Source organism: Nyctereutes procyonoides, unplaced genomic scaffold (genome assembly GCF_905146905.1).
Source record: "Nyctereutes procyonoides isolate TBG_1078 unplaced genomic scaffold, NYPRO_anot_genome, whole genome shotgun sequence".
Lineage (NCBI taxonomy): Eukaryota > Metazoa > Chordata > Mammalia > Carnivora > Canidae > Nyctereutes > Nyctereutes procyonoides.
The window spans coordinates 16,180,684-16,196,663 of record NW_026575142.1 but is presented as its reverse complement, the minus strand read 5'-3'; the positions used below and the strand labels follow the sequence as shown (position 1 = coordinate 16,196,663).

General features: G+C 38.2%; 1 protein-coding gene across 1 annotated transcript in view; it reads left to right on the top strand.

The window, feature by feature from the left end:
• MYO3B (myosin IIIB) overlaps window positions 1-15,980 on the top strand; it is a 384,379-nt gene that overhangs the window by 198,362 nt on the left and 170,037 nt on the right. The window contains exons 23-24 of the mRNA XM_055307747.1: window positions 8,097-8,176; window positions 15,362-15,439. Of these exons, the coding sequence (XP_055163722.1) occupies window positions 8,097-8,176; window positions 15,362-15,439 (158 nt within the window). The remainder of the gene's footprint in view (window positions 1-8,096; window positions 8,177-15,361; window positions 15,440-15,980) is intronic.

Sequence of the window (15,980 nt, the reverse complement as noted above, 5' to 3'; positions counted from 1 at the left end):
CCTACCCTCTCATGTCACTCTTTTAAGGTTTATTATAACCCTTTCCACTTCAAATTGCACTGACTTATTTATATGTCAGTCTTTTCCCTTTCCTGGTAGCTTCTCTGGGCTGCCCAAGACCTGAGATGAAGAACATCTTTGGAAGAACCATAGGATGCTCTTCATGGTTTATTTCAAAGCATGAATAACTTGAATACCATTAACTGAAAGAGCCTCTACTTCCAAACCATCCTCTGACCCAGACACTGGACAGTCTGTAGGTACCCGACCTTGCCATCAACAGAGTCATTCCGTAAATATTTTGTTCCTAGAATGCTTCTATACTATGCACATCTCACCTGAGTGAAGTAATACATTTCTCTACCCATGAACAAATGAGATCTGGATTAGTTGTCAGAGAAGAATAGTAACCTGAAGATTTGGAACATAGGAGAGGTTTGATGGAGGAGGTCTCTACTGAGAGAGTTCAGGAGTGGGACAAGGAAATGGGAACAGGCCGCTGGAGTAAAGAGGAGATACAGCATTAAAGCCATGTTACAGGGATCCCTGGGTGGCGCAGCGGTTTGGCGCCTGCCTTTGGCCCAGGGCCCGATCCTGGAGACCCGGGATCGAATCCCACATCAGGCTCCCGGTGCATGGAGCCTGCTTCTCCCTCTGCCTGTGTCTCTGCCTCTCTCTCTCTCTCTCTCTCTCTGTGACTATCATAAATAAAAAAAAAATTATAAAAAAAAAAAGCCATGTTACAGCTGCAGAAGTGGAAATGGAAGTGTGAAAAGGAGTGTGTGGAACTTGAATACATCCTTTGCCTAAATTAGCGTTTCTAGAACCAGTATCAGTTGGACTAAAGCCTGCTCTGCTGCACATGGATGTTTCTAGGAGGCTGGAATAAGCAAATCTCACATGCCAGTGATGAGTGGCTTCTGGCAGATACATGTATGTGAATTTCTTTCCTTTTTTTTTTAAAAACTAAATGGATCAGGTTTTCTTTAATAGATATCAACAGTCTAGGCTCCAGTACTTTTGTGAACACATCATGTCATTTACAAGCAAACTCCACCAGGAAAATGTGGGGAAGGCAGGCAATCCTTAGAGCTTTTGTTTCTTTACATGGCTCTGCCTATAGGGAGATTCTTGTCATGAGGACAGATTGAACTGGCGCTTCTGCCAATGTGGCAATAAAATGCAGAAAACAGAGAGCCTCAGCTCCACTGTTGACTAAGTTAGGAGAGGGAGGCCTTGTTAACCTCCTTGAGTTCTGATGATTCAGGACGGTCCTTTGGTGGGCTAACATCCTGTTTATGAGCTTTAAAGCTTAAAGAAGGAAAGAAGGAGTTACTGTTTTTCCTCAGCTCTACAATTTTGAAATCGCTGGGTCACCAGTCTTTAAAGCTGTAGTTCACATTCTAAATGAAAACGAAAAAAAGCAGCAAAAGCATTGGTTTGGCTTTCTTCAAGCAGATAGTCCAGAAGTGTTTATTATGCAGAACTTCCTAAGATGCCAGACAACTGCCAATTAAAAGTCAATACAGGAAGGAGAAACAGGTTTCTTTTGGGTTTTGAATTACCCATGTGTGTGTTAAAGGTTGTGTACTCAGAAAAGAGAGTGAATTTGTTATGTGAGCATCTTTCTTCTATAAAACAGCTGAGAGCACAGGCTGGTGTTTTATTTACTAATGTTGCCTGCCCTCCATGAAAGTACAGCCTACTCGATATATTATCAATGTTCTTTTCTTGAGAGATTAAGTGGGCTGGGAACCCTCCCACCTCCCCCTGCCCATTTATTGATGTTAACACACAAAGCCATAGACGAATGCCAGGGGAGAAAGTTAAACATTTGCAGAAGAAAGTCTAACAACAACTTTTTCTGTTGGCCTCCAGAACTGTTTCATATGTTTTGTAGCTGTTTTAAGTTACCTCAGTGTATCAAATCTAAAACAAATCCTTATTATATTTAGTATTGACAAGTATATAAAAACAAGTTTTTTTGCATACAAAATGCTATAGTATATTTTCTAAAACTACTAAATTTGACTCCTTGCATTTTTATTCACCACCTGTTGTTACTGAAATTTTATTTAGTATTGATAAGTATATAAAAACAAGCTTTTTGCATACAAAATGCTATAGTATATTTTCTAAAACTACTGAATTTGACTCCTTGCATTTTTATTCACTACGGTGTTGTTAATTGAAATTAGAACACTACAGTCATGGCAAGTATCACACCGCCATGGGTCTGTCCCACGCTGTCTTTGTAAATATCACCCTCACAACCTATTGATGAAGCAAACTGGGGTTCATTATTTAACACAATAATGGAAACCACCACCTCTCAAAGTTTTGGCAGTGCCCTAGAGAAGGAAAAGCAGGGTCAGAATTTATTGAGAGATAAAGTTCTTTAAGAAGAGTCTTTCAAAGTGAACAGGCTTAATAAGGGTTGGGTAAAGATCACAAAAAAACAGAAGTGTATGACTGGTGGAAAAAGCAAGGTGAGGATTTTTGAGCCCAGGGGTTCACAGAATCCTAAGGCCAATCACTGTTGGTATTTTCTATTGAAGATTTGATGGTCTTAGGTCTTTCAGGAAGTTCCTGTGATGAACAATGAAACCATTGACTGGAAAAAAAAAATATGCTAACAGAGATAGGGCGGTACAAGGTTATTTTCCTGTAGACGCCATGTTGTGTTTAGGTTCTTAGGATCCAGACTGATTTTTGGATCAATGGTTTCAGTTCTCAGGTCTCCTCAGATAACTTACTCTGGTAATAGGTGAACTGAAACATTTGATTTTCTTTATTTGCAGCTTCTCTTTTAGTAGCAGTTTGACATGAGACTTTTACATTTCAGCATTGCTTTGCAGTAATTTATTAGTTTATGAGCCTATTCCTTGTGTTGGGGAAAATTAAAACAGGAAAATTTTCTAAACAAATACCTGCTAGCAGTCACCACTGGAACCCTGCAACAAATTCTGTAAACCCAGAGAGGGCAGCAGAGGGAAGCCAAATTCTGTGCATGATTATTTAAATAGCAACCATCATTTTGGACAATTCTTAAGAAGCAACTGAAGATGAAATCATGGGTCCTGGTTGCTTTCCAAGAGATGAAATCCTCTAAGCAGGCAGGAAATTGCCATTGTTTAAAAGTTCCAGCTCTGTCTTCAGACCGCTTGTCTCTTTCTCTTTAAGTTGGAAGCAGAGAAATTGTGTGGAATCACTGTAAGCTCCATTGCAGATTCTTTCTTAACCCAGTTCCCATATTGGATATAAATTCCACTAGATGCCTCTGTCTTCCATTTTCCTTTCCCAATACACATCAGTACTCACAGTTTTGGGAAGCACAGGAGGGTGCTCTGGGGCAGTGAGGCATCCTTAGCCAAAGAGGCTATCTAGGGGTGAAGCTGAGACGATGCTTTGAAACAAATATGAAAGCTATATTTACATTTAAATTAAAATGGAAACTTCTTATAGGTTAGAAAGGTGTGTGTAGTGCATCTGCTGAGGTCTATTGTTTATTCATGCTGTAAATCCTTTGAAATGTGTTAAAATGCTTCCCACTCATTATAAAGCTCCTGCCACCCCTGGATTATGACTTTGATGTCACCAATCCTGCTTCAAAGGGTTCTTTCTGGGCTATTAATCACAGTTTAGCCTCTGAAGATATCTCCAGAGAAAACATTTGGACATCTTTGTGCTAGACTTGCTAAAAAACTTTGAAATCTTGAGTGTCTTGCATATGCACAAATTGGAGCATTTCCCTTCATTGATAACTTTTTATTTTGCCACAGAATCAAATGACATCATAGGTAAAAAAGCAAACAAATCTTCAAGCACTTAGTTTGGGAAGCTAAGGATGGGAGAGGAGATTAAGAGTAGGTGAGTGGTAAGGGGAGAAGAGACTCTGAACAGGCCACTCAGCTCCTTCAAAGGTAAAAAGCATTGGGAATCAGCATGGCCAAGACATGGAGGTTCGGGGTGGGGGGGTTGCCTTATCATTTTTTCTCATCTTTCATTTGTTTTTTGACTGACCAGTGCTCACAGTAGCAAATTAGTAAGATTCCTTAGTGTTCTCTCACCTTCTTTTCACTGTTTTGAGACATGTTTGAACAGACTATTTATAGCAAATAATAATAATATGATTATTAATACTATTAATAATCAATACTGGCTAACATGAATTGAGCACATGCCTTGAACAATCCCCATGTTGACAGTGCTAATCATGAATTATCCTCATTCAATGCCCATAACGACTCTTAGAATGAGACAATACTGTCTTCGTGTTATAGACAAGGAAACTGGGAGCTCTGAGATGTAAACTAACTTGTCCACACCCCGGGCAAATGCAAAAACCCATCAGTCCCCAGGACTCTGGCTGATGCCCATGCTCTCTGTGTCCTCTGGTTCACTGAATGGCAGGCTTTTTCCCTGTGTGCTGAGGGACCCATATACCAGATCTGCCAATCACTATCTGTGTCTTAAACCTTCACAGTGGGGTTCTCTGTTGCCCAATTTCTCTTTTAAGAAAACTCCCAGCTTCTTTTTTCTTGCTTATTTATGTCTTTCAAAGACTAACAGTGCTCTATTTGGAGACTTTTTTTTTTATGGTGGTAAAAACACGTAACATGAAACCTACCCTCCTAGCACATTTTTAAGTAAACAATACAATATTGTTCACCATATGCACATTGTTGTAGAGCAGACTCTGAACTTTTTCATCTTGCATTACGGAAACTCTATACCCATTGAACAGCAATGCCCCCCTTTCCCTGTCCCCACAGCTTCTGGCAACCAATATTCTAGTTTCTGCTTTTATGAGCTTATCTAAGACTGGCTTATTTCACTTAGCATAATGTCCCAAGTTCATCTATGTTGTCTCAAATGGCGGGACATCTGGCTGTATAATATTCCGTTGTACGTATATACCACGTTTTCTATATCCATTCATCCTTTGATGAATATTTAGTTTGTTCACTGCTTGGCTGTTGTGAATAGTGCTTTGATGAACATGGGAGGCAAACACCTCTTCATGATTCTGTTTCCAGTTGTTTTGGATAAATACCCAGAAGTGGAATTGTTGGATCACATGGTATTCTATTTTTAATTTTTTCAAGAATCTCCACACTGTTTTCTGTATTGGTTGTACCACTTTATATTCCCACCAGCAGTGAGAAGTTCCAGTTTCTCCATATCCTTGCCAACACTTGTTATTTTCTGTTGTTATTGTTGTTGTTTTATATAATGGCCATCCTAAACAGTATAAAATGATATCTTGTTGTGGTTTTGATATGCATTTCCCTGACACTTAGTGATGAGCATCTTTTAATAAAGCTTTTGGCCATTTTTATGTCATCTTTGGAGAAATGCCTATTCAAGTACTTTGCCCATTTTTATTTTTTTATTCTTTTTATATTAAAAATGTAATTAGGGGACCCCTGGGTATCAGCCGTTTAGTGCCTGCCTTCAAACCAGGGCGTGATCCTGGAGTCCTGGGATCAAGTCCCACATCAGGCTCCCTGCATGGAGCCTGCTTCTCCCTCTGCCTATGTCTCAGCCTCTCTCTCTCTCTCTCTCTCTCTCTCTCTCTCTCTCTGTGTGTGTGTGTGTGTCTCATGAATAAATAAATAAAATCTTGAAAAAGAAATTTAAAATGTAATTAGTTATTTTGGAGAAGAAGCACGTGTGTGCACACACAGTGAGGAGGGGCAGAGGGAGAGAGAGAATCCCAAGCAGACTCCCCACTGAGCATGGAACCCAATGTAGGCCTCGATCGCACAATTCTGAGATCATGAGCTGATCTGAAATCAAGTGTCGGACATTGAACCAGCTGGGCCACCCAGGAACCCCTCCTTTGCCCAGTTTTAAATCCAGTTATGTTTTGTTTTATTTTATTTTATTTTATTATTTTATTATTTTATTATTTATTTTATTTTTTGCTGTTGAGTTGTAGAAGTCTGTATAGATCTTGGAAATTAACCCCTTATATGCTCTGCAAATATTTTCTCCCATTCTGTAGGTTTCCTTTTCCCTCTGCTGATTGTTTCCTGTGCAGAAGCTTATGATTTGATGTAAAGCCTCTTGTCTATTTTTGCTTTTATTGCTTGTGCTTTTGATATCCTATCCAAGAAATCATTGCTAAGATCAGTGTCATGAAGCTCTCTCCCTATGTTTTTTCCTAGGAGTTTTATAGTTTCAGGTCTTACATTTAAATCTTTAATCCAATAGGAATTGAATTTTGTATAAGATAGGGTCCAGTTTCATTCTTTTGCATGTGGATATTGAGTTGTCCAAACACGATTTGATGAAGAGACTACCCTTTCCCCATTATATAATCTTGACACCCCTTTTAAGGATTACTTGACCATCTATGCATAGATTTATTTCTGGGCTCTACTCTGTTTCATAGGTCTATATGTTTGTCTTTATGCCAGTACCATAGTGTTTTGATTACTGTTGGTGATTAATACATTTTGAAATCAGGAAGTGTGAAGCTTTCAGCTTTTCTTTTCCTTCTCTTTTTTCTTTTTTTTTTTTTTCTTTTCCTTTTCAAGATTGTTTGGAACTTTGGGTACTTTGTGTTTCCAGATGAATTTTAGAGTTTTTTATATTTCTGCAAAAATGCCATTAGGATCTTGATGGGGATAATATTGAATCTATAGATCCTTGTGGTTAGCACGGACATTTTAACAATATTAGATCTTTCAATCCATAAACACAGTAAAGGGTAGCAGAGTATGCCACCCTAAAATATGCCACTTTGGCATAAAGATTATTTTGAGCTGGAGGTGATTGAGAAGAAGATATAAGAAAAGCTCTCTGCTTTCCCTTTGTTTACATAAAAGCAAGACATAAATTTGTAGAAGTATCCCCCCACCCCTCTCTACCAGGAAGGACAGAAGTTAATCACCAGAGAAAACTCTAGACCTTTGTCTGCCCAGAGATGGCACCAGAGGAATCTGTATAACAAAATTTTACTAACTAGTCCTTACCTTCCATTAGCTTCCTCATATATTTACCTTTCCATAATTTACTGCTCCTAGAAATTCAAACATCTTTTGTCACTTACCAAGAAATTTATTATTGTTTTGTTAAGATGCTTTGTGAGCCCAATTCTAACCACCCCTTGAGTTACTTATCACCAAGTACTCCTGTATGTATGTGTGATGCATTAATAAACTGCTGTTTGCTTTTCTTTTGTTAATCTGTCTTCTGTCAATCTAATTTGCAGAGCCCCAGGAAATGAACATGAGATGAGTAGAGGAAAAAGATTCCTTTCCTTCCCAAAAACAAAATACCTCTCCATTTATTTGTGTGCCTTCTTTAATTTCTTTCAGGAATACTTTGTAGTTTTCATAGCACAAGTCTTTTGCTTCCTTGGTTACATTTATTTCTAAGTATTTATTCTTTTTGATGCTATTATAAGTAGGATTTTCTTAGTTTCCTTTTCAGATTTTCATTGTTAGTGCATAGAAATGCAACTGATTTTTCTATGCTGATTTTATATCTTACAAATTTGCTGAATTGACTTACTAGTTTTAGCAGGGTTTTTTGCAGGATTTTTAGGGTTATTTTTAATATACAAGATCATACCACCTGTGAACAGAGATCATTTTACTTCTTTCTTTACAATTTGGGTGTCTTTTATTTCTTTTTCTTGCCTAACTGCTTGAGCTAGGACTGCTAGTTGAATAGAAGTGGTAAGAGTGAGCGTCCTTGCTCTGATCCTGATCTTAGAGGAAAAAGCTTTCAATCATTCCTGTTGAGTTGTTAGCTGTGGGCTTTTTATATGTCCTTTTTATGTATGGCAATTTTTTTCTTTTGCTAGTTTATTGAGTGAATTGGAGAGTTTTTTATTGTTTCTGTTTTGCTTATGAAACTAATATAAATTCAATTTATATTATAAATTATAATTTGTTTATATCATAAATTATAATTTGTTTATATCATTAAAGTTTCAAAGTCTAAATTCTTCCAAATTTTTCATATTCAGAGCAGATTATTTGGAAAATTAATAAAAATGCAAAAACATAAAGACAAAAATTGCTCATAATACTATTCCTTAACTTTTCCTTCACTTTAACTTTTTTGTTTTTTTTGCTCAGGTAATTTGGCCCAAACAAGAGCCAGGATAACAGCAGCCTCAAGATCTTTGCCTCCACATTTCAGTACTGGGAGAACCAAGGTGAGTAGCAGGTTTGTACTCAAAATAATGTGGACTGTGGGGTGCTTGCTCCTGCCTTTGGGGTAATCCTAGGGTAGACAACTTTAGTTTATCTAGCCCACTGCTTGGGTAATCTGATAAAGAGATGAAGGCATTTAGGAAATCAGCAGTTAGGAAATTTGAAACATAAACAGTGTCATGGAATTCTTAAAGTACTGTGTCAGGGGAGAAAACTTTTCCTCTACTCTCTTAACTTCAGTTCTTGGGGGTACTGAATTAAATTCAACCTGAAAGTTTAACAGGAGAAAAAACAAATTTTAATTATGTGCATTATTAGGAACTCTCTCAAAAAAGTAACTCAAAGAGGTAATTAGAATTTGAGGCTTATATGCCATCTTAATAGGGGATGAATGGGGCAAGAGGAGGGAGAGATGGGCACTTGTGGGAGAACAGATGACTTTTGGGAAAAACAAATGGTCCCTTAGGAGAATAGATGGGAAGTATGATGGTTCTGTGACAGTGTCTGGTTAGGCAGTTTCTTATCCCAGTGTTCATTTCTCATCTGTGGTGATAGCAGTCAATCTTCCATAACAGGTTGTGAAACTGCCAGGGAGGAGTTTTATGACAGTTGGATTATTTTGAGAGGCCCTGTTTTTAGCCAGATAAGGAGAGTTCAGGAAAAGCCTCTTCTTGCAACTGTTGATTTTCAGATTGTCTTCAGCTCAAAATAATACCTATGCCAGTGTGGCATATTCTGGACCCCTTCATTTGTGAGTCTCAGAAAGACAACTTAAGATGCAGAACAATGACACTTGCACATAAAGCCTGTCTAGGAAGAGATAAAGCACTTTTCCTAGAGGCCATCACCAACCTACAGAGGAGGCTAACAGGGACCAAAATGGAGTTAGCAGAAAGGAAAGAAACCAAACCATTTCCTGTCATTCTGTTTTGCTCTCTGAAAAATGAGAGGTGTACTTCTCTGTGCAAAGGGAATGTTAGAAGGTTAATAAATATCCCACCGTAAAATATTTTTAACTTATATCCTTTGAGCTAACGTTTAGCAAGGATCTCAAGGATTGGCTGGCTAATGCTCTCTGTATATACTAACACCAAAACCCAGTTATCTAAAAGGTGAAGCTGTAATAAAATAAATAGATCATATCTCTGAATTTTCATATATTTTATTTACATTAAATATTAAATTATTTAATAAAGAATAATAAATTCAGCCACATAGAATACTATTGAATATTATCTCGAAATTGATACAAACATACATATTCAAATTTTCTTTGAGAATGAAAGACTTACCTATGCGTAATAAGACTCAGATCATTTTTGTTAGCAATAATTTTTATACCCACATTGCTATTATAACCACATGTATTATTCTACTTTTCTACTTTTCAGTCTTGTGAATTCATGGCAAGATATTAGGACTATATAACATGGTTTATACAGGTCCCTAGAAGAAATTTACCTCAGAGTTTTAGTGGTTCTAAGAGCCTCTTGATACTATTACATGTAAAAAATTTTAATTGATTCTTAATTATTCATGCAATCACGTTCTATAAAGTTGCTGTGAATACTGAGTCAGCAAACACTGGAGCATTGCTCCTATGGGAAATATGTGGTTAGGTTCCTGAAAGCCTCTGCTCGCAACATTGTTGTCAACCAATTAGTGCACAATCTTGTTTGATGTGTTTTTCTATTTAAAAGCACATTATTTAATGTATATTTCTTACAAATAATTATATGCAGTATTTCTTTGTATAAAACAATATTTTATTTTTTAGAAGATTTATTTATTTATTTTAGAAAGAGAGAGAACTAAAGCAAGAGCAAATGTGAAAATGGAGGCAGCAAAGGGAGAGGAAGAAAATCTCAAACAGATTCCCAGCTGAGCATGGTGCCCAGCACAAGTCTCAATCTCAGGACCCTGGGATTGTGACCTGAGCCAAAACCAAGAGTTGGACACGTAACAGACTGAGCCACCCATGACACCCTAAAATAATATTTTAATTGCAGTATTTGTGTCATTGAATCCAAGGCCAACAGCACTATAACTCATGCCCAAATTAAGTTTGTCTAATACAGGTATGTTTCCCAAGAGGTATTTAATAGCTTTCTTGCACTTAGGAACACTAGACAACACTCCAGCACTATGCTTGGGGGCTCTTTTTAAACAGTGAAATCACTAACCAAAAGTACAAAAATGCAAAGCACATGGCACTTAAATAAACCTGGATTATAGCATGAGAGCTAAAACAGAAAGGCAGAATGTCACCTTGTTCAACCTGAGCTAGAAACAGGTATATTGGGTAATCAGTTTTCACCACTCTGTATGTGCGTAAATCATCATGAAAGCACTGCAGGAACTGATTTGGGGTTTAAAAATAAACATTAGAAAGTAGGCACATTAACAAATACAGAATCCACAAATAATGAGGATCAACTGTCTGTTTTTTGGAGTCATTGGCTCCCACTAGATTCTAAAAGAGATCATGACACAAAAAGATTAAAGACTCCTGGGTAATATTCTCTTCAGGCCACATTACCATCCTTTCCTCAATTTGCTATTGTGGCTGTTGGATTCTGCAAGGACCCCGTTCCCCTGCCTTCCACACAGAATACCAGCGCAATGTTACCTTTCTCTCTACACTGCATACTGTTGTTCAGGCCTTGTGTGACAAGTGTGCCCTCTAGTATGTGGCATATATTTACATCATCATAATAATGTATATAAATGAGATGAAAATGACTAGTCATTTGTTTTCATTTGGAAGAGAGATGAGTTGAAAGTTCTAGTTGAGGCATCAGAAAATAAGTGTAACAGTAATAAAAACACTCCAGCAGTTTTTCTCTGCCTTATCTGAGGTAAAAGAACACAAGTGATCTTATAGGAAGCTGACCTCCAACACATTCAGCACCACCACATTCAGATGATGTCAATGCCAGTCTTGCTTTTCCATTCAGGGCTTTGAAGGCTTTGAGAGGAGTGATGCTGTATAGGGGTTTTTTTCCTTAAGGGGTGGATTACTTGATAGCATAAAAATTCTTGACAAGAGATGATGTCAAGAAGATAAATAATAAGCACTTTTGAGGTTTGAGAATCCAAATAGTGGGTACTTACTGAGACCAGGAACAAAAATCTTTCCATTTTTCATTTATTGTTGAAATCTAGGTGGTTTTTAAGATTTCTTGGAATCTATGTCTTTATCCTAGAGTAAATTTAGTTGACAGATAAGGCAAGTCTTTTTAATAATACCATGCATTTAGATTGATTTTATAAGTTATATCAAATCACATAGAAAGGCAGTATATATAATGTTTAAGAAGTAAGGTTTTGGAATCAGACAGAACTGGATTTAGATGTAGGCATGGCCAATTACTAGCTAAAAGACCCTGGAAATTTTCCCTAAAATCTCTTGAGCCTTAACCTCTTCGTATGTACCATAGGAATAATAATAGTACTTAACTCATAGGGTCATTTTAAGACTTCACTGGCATAATATAGGCAGAGTGGTTCCTACAATGATTTTTACTTTGGAACAATGGATGCTTTATTACTCGTGTTTTGGTAACCATCTAAAACTCCCATGTGTGGAGTCCATACGTATACTGAAGCTTGCTCATTTCCTGTGGACTTGGAGTTTATATTACAATTTGTAAAGCTTACTCAGGACTACTTTGAACACTAACCAGCACCTCTCATAAGAAATTGGGTAGGACATTTGTCATGTGGGCAGAAAGCAGCCTTGCTCAGCTCCAATTGACTTATATTGTTATATAAATTGAAACTGGAAGAGAAAGGATACTGGGTTAGACAGACAGTGGTTGGATCTAGAATATTGGTTTTACTAATCATCTTGAAATTGGTTTCATTGAAAGTATTTTCTTGGGCAGCCTGGGTGGCTCGGCGGTTTAGCGCTGCCTTTGGCCCAGGGCCTGATTCTGGAGACCCGGGATTGAGTCCCACGTTGGGTTTGCTGCATGGAGCCTGCTTCTCCCTCTGCCTATGTCTCTGCCTCTCTCTCTCTCTCTCTCTCTCTCTCTGTCTCTAATGAATAAATAAATAAAATCTTTTTTTTAAAAAAAAAGAAAGTATTTTCTCTGCCAATAAGTTAAAAAAATCTTGCTGTGTTGCATGGGTGCTAGTACTTGCCATCTGCCATTGAAGAAAACCCTGCATCATTGACGTTCATCACTAAACTAAAACTAAATCAAGCATGGTAATCATGGAAGGGAAACTGATATACTTCTTACATGTGTGCAAGGCAGTAGCTTTTAACCAGTTTTCTTAATAAGGAAAACAGGTTTTGAGAAGCAAAGAGTCCAAGTCCACACAGGTTAGTTAAGTTGAACAGTCAGTATTTGAACCAGGTGTGTCCAGTTCCGAAACTGTGTTCTATAGCATATATCCTCTAAGCCCAGGAAAGCTTTTCTAGTGTATTTTCCCCTATCTGCGGTAAAAATGATAAGATACTCTGGGGAAAACTGTTTCTTGTGAATTCCCCACCTTTGGGAAGGACTAAATGCTAGCTGGTATCCCTAATGAAATCTACTTTCTGGATTCTTTCTGAAAAAAAAATTTTTTAAAGTAAATGAAGCTACTTTTAACTAAATTAGCACAGGATGACAGACTTTTAAATCAGACAACAACCTTCATTTATGTTTTGGTTTGAATTTTTTTGGAGTTTCTTAGAGTTCATAATAGACCTAATGCAGACAGAGGTGAGGTTTGTGCCTAGTCTCCTAGTTTGAAGGACCAAGAGATTCAACTTCTGGTATATCCCTTATCCAAAATTTCCTCTTTCAGATCCATTCCATGCTCAGGAGAACTTTGTGACTATACAAGAAGTCCTTGGCCAACACAAAACATTTCCGAATTCCTAAATTAGAAAATGCCTCAATAGCATGTTATTTATTCTTTAAAATGTAGTACTAAATATGTAGGTGATAAACTGTGGACAAGCATTAGCACTTCCAGGCTGTATGTAATAGCAAATAGGTTTTTACTTACATTCCCAGAGCTACTCTGTATGTGAATAGGACAGAACTCGGTCATGCTGGGAGGTTAGATAGGGGAGCCCACCAGCCTTATAACTTTTAGAGTGCAAATTAGTGCTTCATTCTGTATTTTTCCAGTTTGCTGCAGAGGACAGGTACCGATCTTGAAAACAATATTTATTGTACCTTTTAAATTATGTCCCATCCATCAAGGATTTTCTGATCACTAAACTGTTAAATTCTCAAATGCTAAGAGCCTATTGTATATTCTGAGGGGAGTTAACAGGTGAATTTTAATAGAAAAATATGGATGAGTTTTTAAGCTGTCCTTTTTACTGTGCCCTAGAGCCCACTGAGTCCTTTGAATAAAAAGGGAGGGAAATGAGGGAGGAAAAGCAAGATTCAAAGTAAGATAGGATTCTTCAGAGGGGATCCCAGAATAAAAGGAAGTCATAAGGAAGTGGTGGAGAAATTTCCAAGTTTAGACTGTGTGTGTGTTTATATGAAGGTCAGATTGAGGGGAAAGAAAGTAAGGAGAAAAAGTTCAAGAAAACGTAGAATTTACAATTCAACTGAAGGCAGAGCCTAGCAAGATCCTCTCTCCTGCAGTTCTGATTTGCTGGCCCCAAACCTCAGCAGCTCCATCCTCCAAACAGGGATGAGATGGGGGAAGAGGACCTTCAGTGGGTCCTTGCAGATGCCCATGGAAAGAATGCAATACAATCTCTTCAGATGTGGTGGGAGTGTAGTGTTGGTTTTCCCCTTTTCTATATTAGAAAAGCCTTCGTGCTCAACACCAAGCTTTCATGTCCTCCTTTCTCATTAAAAAAAAAAAAAAATAAAGTTAAAACCTACAGGCTGTACCATAACTTTAGCTGCATGCAAATAAACTGATGGCTTTGGGAATGCATCCAACATGCAGCCTAGAAAAGGAAGCTGCCTTGCCCCCTGATATCACTTCATGCAGAGATAGCCTCATATTCCTGCTCACTATTTAGGTTGCTTTTCTGGCTATTGAAAACTTAGCTCCCCGTTTATTCCCTTTCTTAAACTGTTTTCTTTAAGCCAATTGAAGCATTTCCTTCCATTTTGCACAGTCTCCTAAATAGCCCTTCAGATAGGGCCTCATTATTTGCCCCTCATGCCCTCAACCCTTCTAGCACCCACTTTGCACTTTTGTTGAACAAGGCTGCAGACATCCTCACCCCATGGGGAGGTGGCCGCCTGGACAGCAATTCACCAAGCAGAACACACTTGCTGACAGCAGCATCTTCCAGTTTAAACATTCCTGCTTCATACTCTTGCCACCTGTTCAGAGCAGATGGGAAGCTGCCATGGCAGAGGCTGGTGCTAAAATGCCACTTGTGCACTCTGTAAACCAAATAGCTTGTATGTGCAGGAGCAGGGTTTTTATTGTTAAGGTATGATAACAAAGCAGGTTGTTTCCTACATTTGTTTTCATTCATAAATTTCTTCTAGTCAGCCCAGGTAGTTGAGATAGATGATTGGGAACATGTGTATCTCAAGCTCTGGTCTACAGTGACCATGTGGGAACTGTGGGGAATGGGCGGAGTAGCAGCAGGGTTTGATGGCAGGAAGGTAACTGGAACCCATCTAATTCCCTGAGGTCCAACATGGGCTTTGGGCCCATGTCTTTATAATCATCCAGCTTCATGGGTGGTTGCCCAGTTTTCTTTTAAAAAACTGTTTGGGGGCACCTGGGTCGCTCAGTGATTAAGCCTCTGGCTCTGCCTTTGCTCCTGTTGTCATCCCAGGGTCCTGGGATCCAGTCCTGCATCAGGCTCTGGAGGGAGTCTGCTTCTCCCTCTGCCTATGTCTCTGCCTCTCTCTGTGTCTCTCATGAATAAATAAATCTTAAAAAAAAAAGAAAGAAATTGGTTTCATGCGACATTATTGGAGAACTTAACAGGAGACCATTAGAACATCAAAAGACATAGAAATAATAGTGATAGGTACTTACACCAAGATCATATGGTACTTTGCAGAGTGTGGTTATTCTCAAGTGAGTAGAACAGCACAAATTCTATTTTTCTTTTATATATCTTAAAACTTCTCCTGTAGTATTCACTGTCATGTTCAAAACATCAAGGTCCCTCAGGTATTGAACCAAACAGATTTTGGAAAAGCCAGAAAATGTCTATATCCTTAAACTACTTCCCTCTGCCTCTACTCTAGGTGGACACTCTGGAGGTGATACGGCATCCAGAAGAAACTACCAACATGAAGAGGCAGACCATGGCTTCTTACTTCCGGGTATGGAGTCTTTTTAATCTCTATTCTGCCTACTTCTAAAAAGGACTCCCAATCCTTCATATAAGAGGCTCAACTATGATGGAATTATTGAAGAGCAAAGCACAAGAGTCAGTTAAGAAAGGTAGGAATGAAGGGAACCTAGCTCTGTTCTCTGATTTCAGGAAGATCAGATGAAATCCCATGTGTCTACAGAGAGGACCCTCTCTGTCACTGACACATAGCTTTGTCCATTCAGTGTGCTGATTCTATTAGCATCTGACCCACTTCTTGGCCTTAAAGCTACTGGAACCAGCTGCTTTCCCAGCATATTTGCTGAAAAATAAAGTATTTAATAAAATTCTAGAAGGTGGCTTATTAATTTCAGATCCTGAGGGAATCCGTCTTAGTTTTGACTTTATTTTTCCGGATCAAATTGACCCAGACTCTGCTGCCCCAAGTCTTGATATTTCATCCAGTAAAATGATTCCTTTGAGTAAAAACATTGTGCCTACAAAGGCTCTGCTTAGATGCACATTATACCAATTCACGTAGATTTATCTTC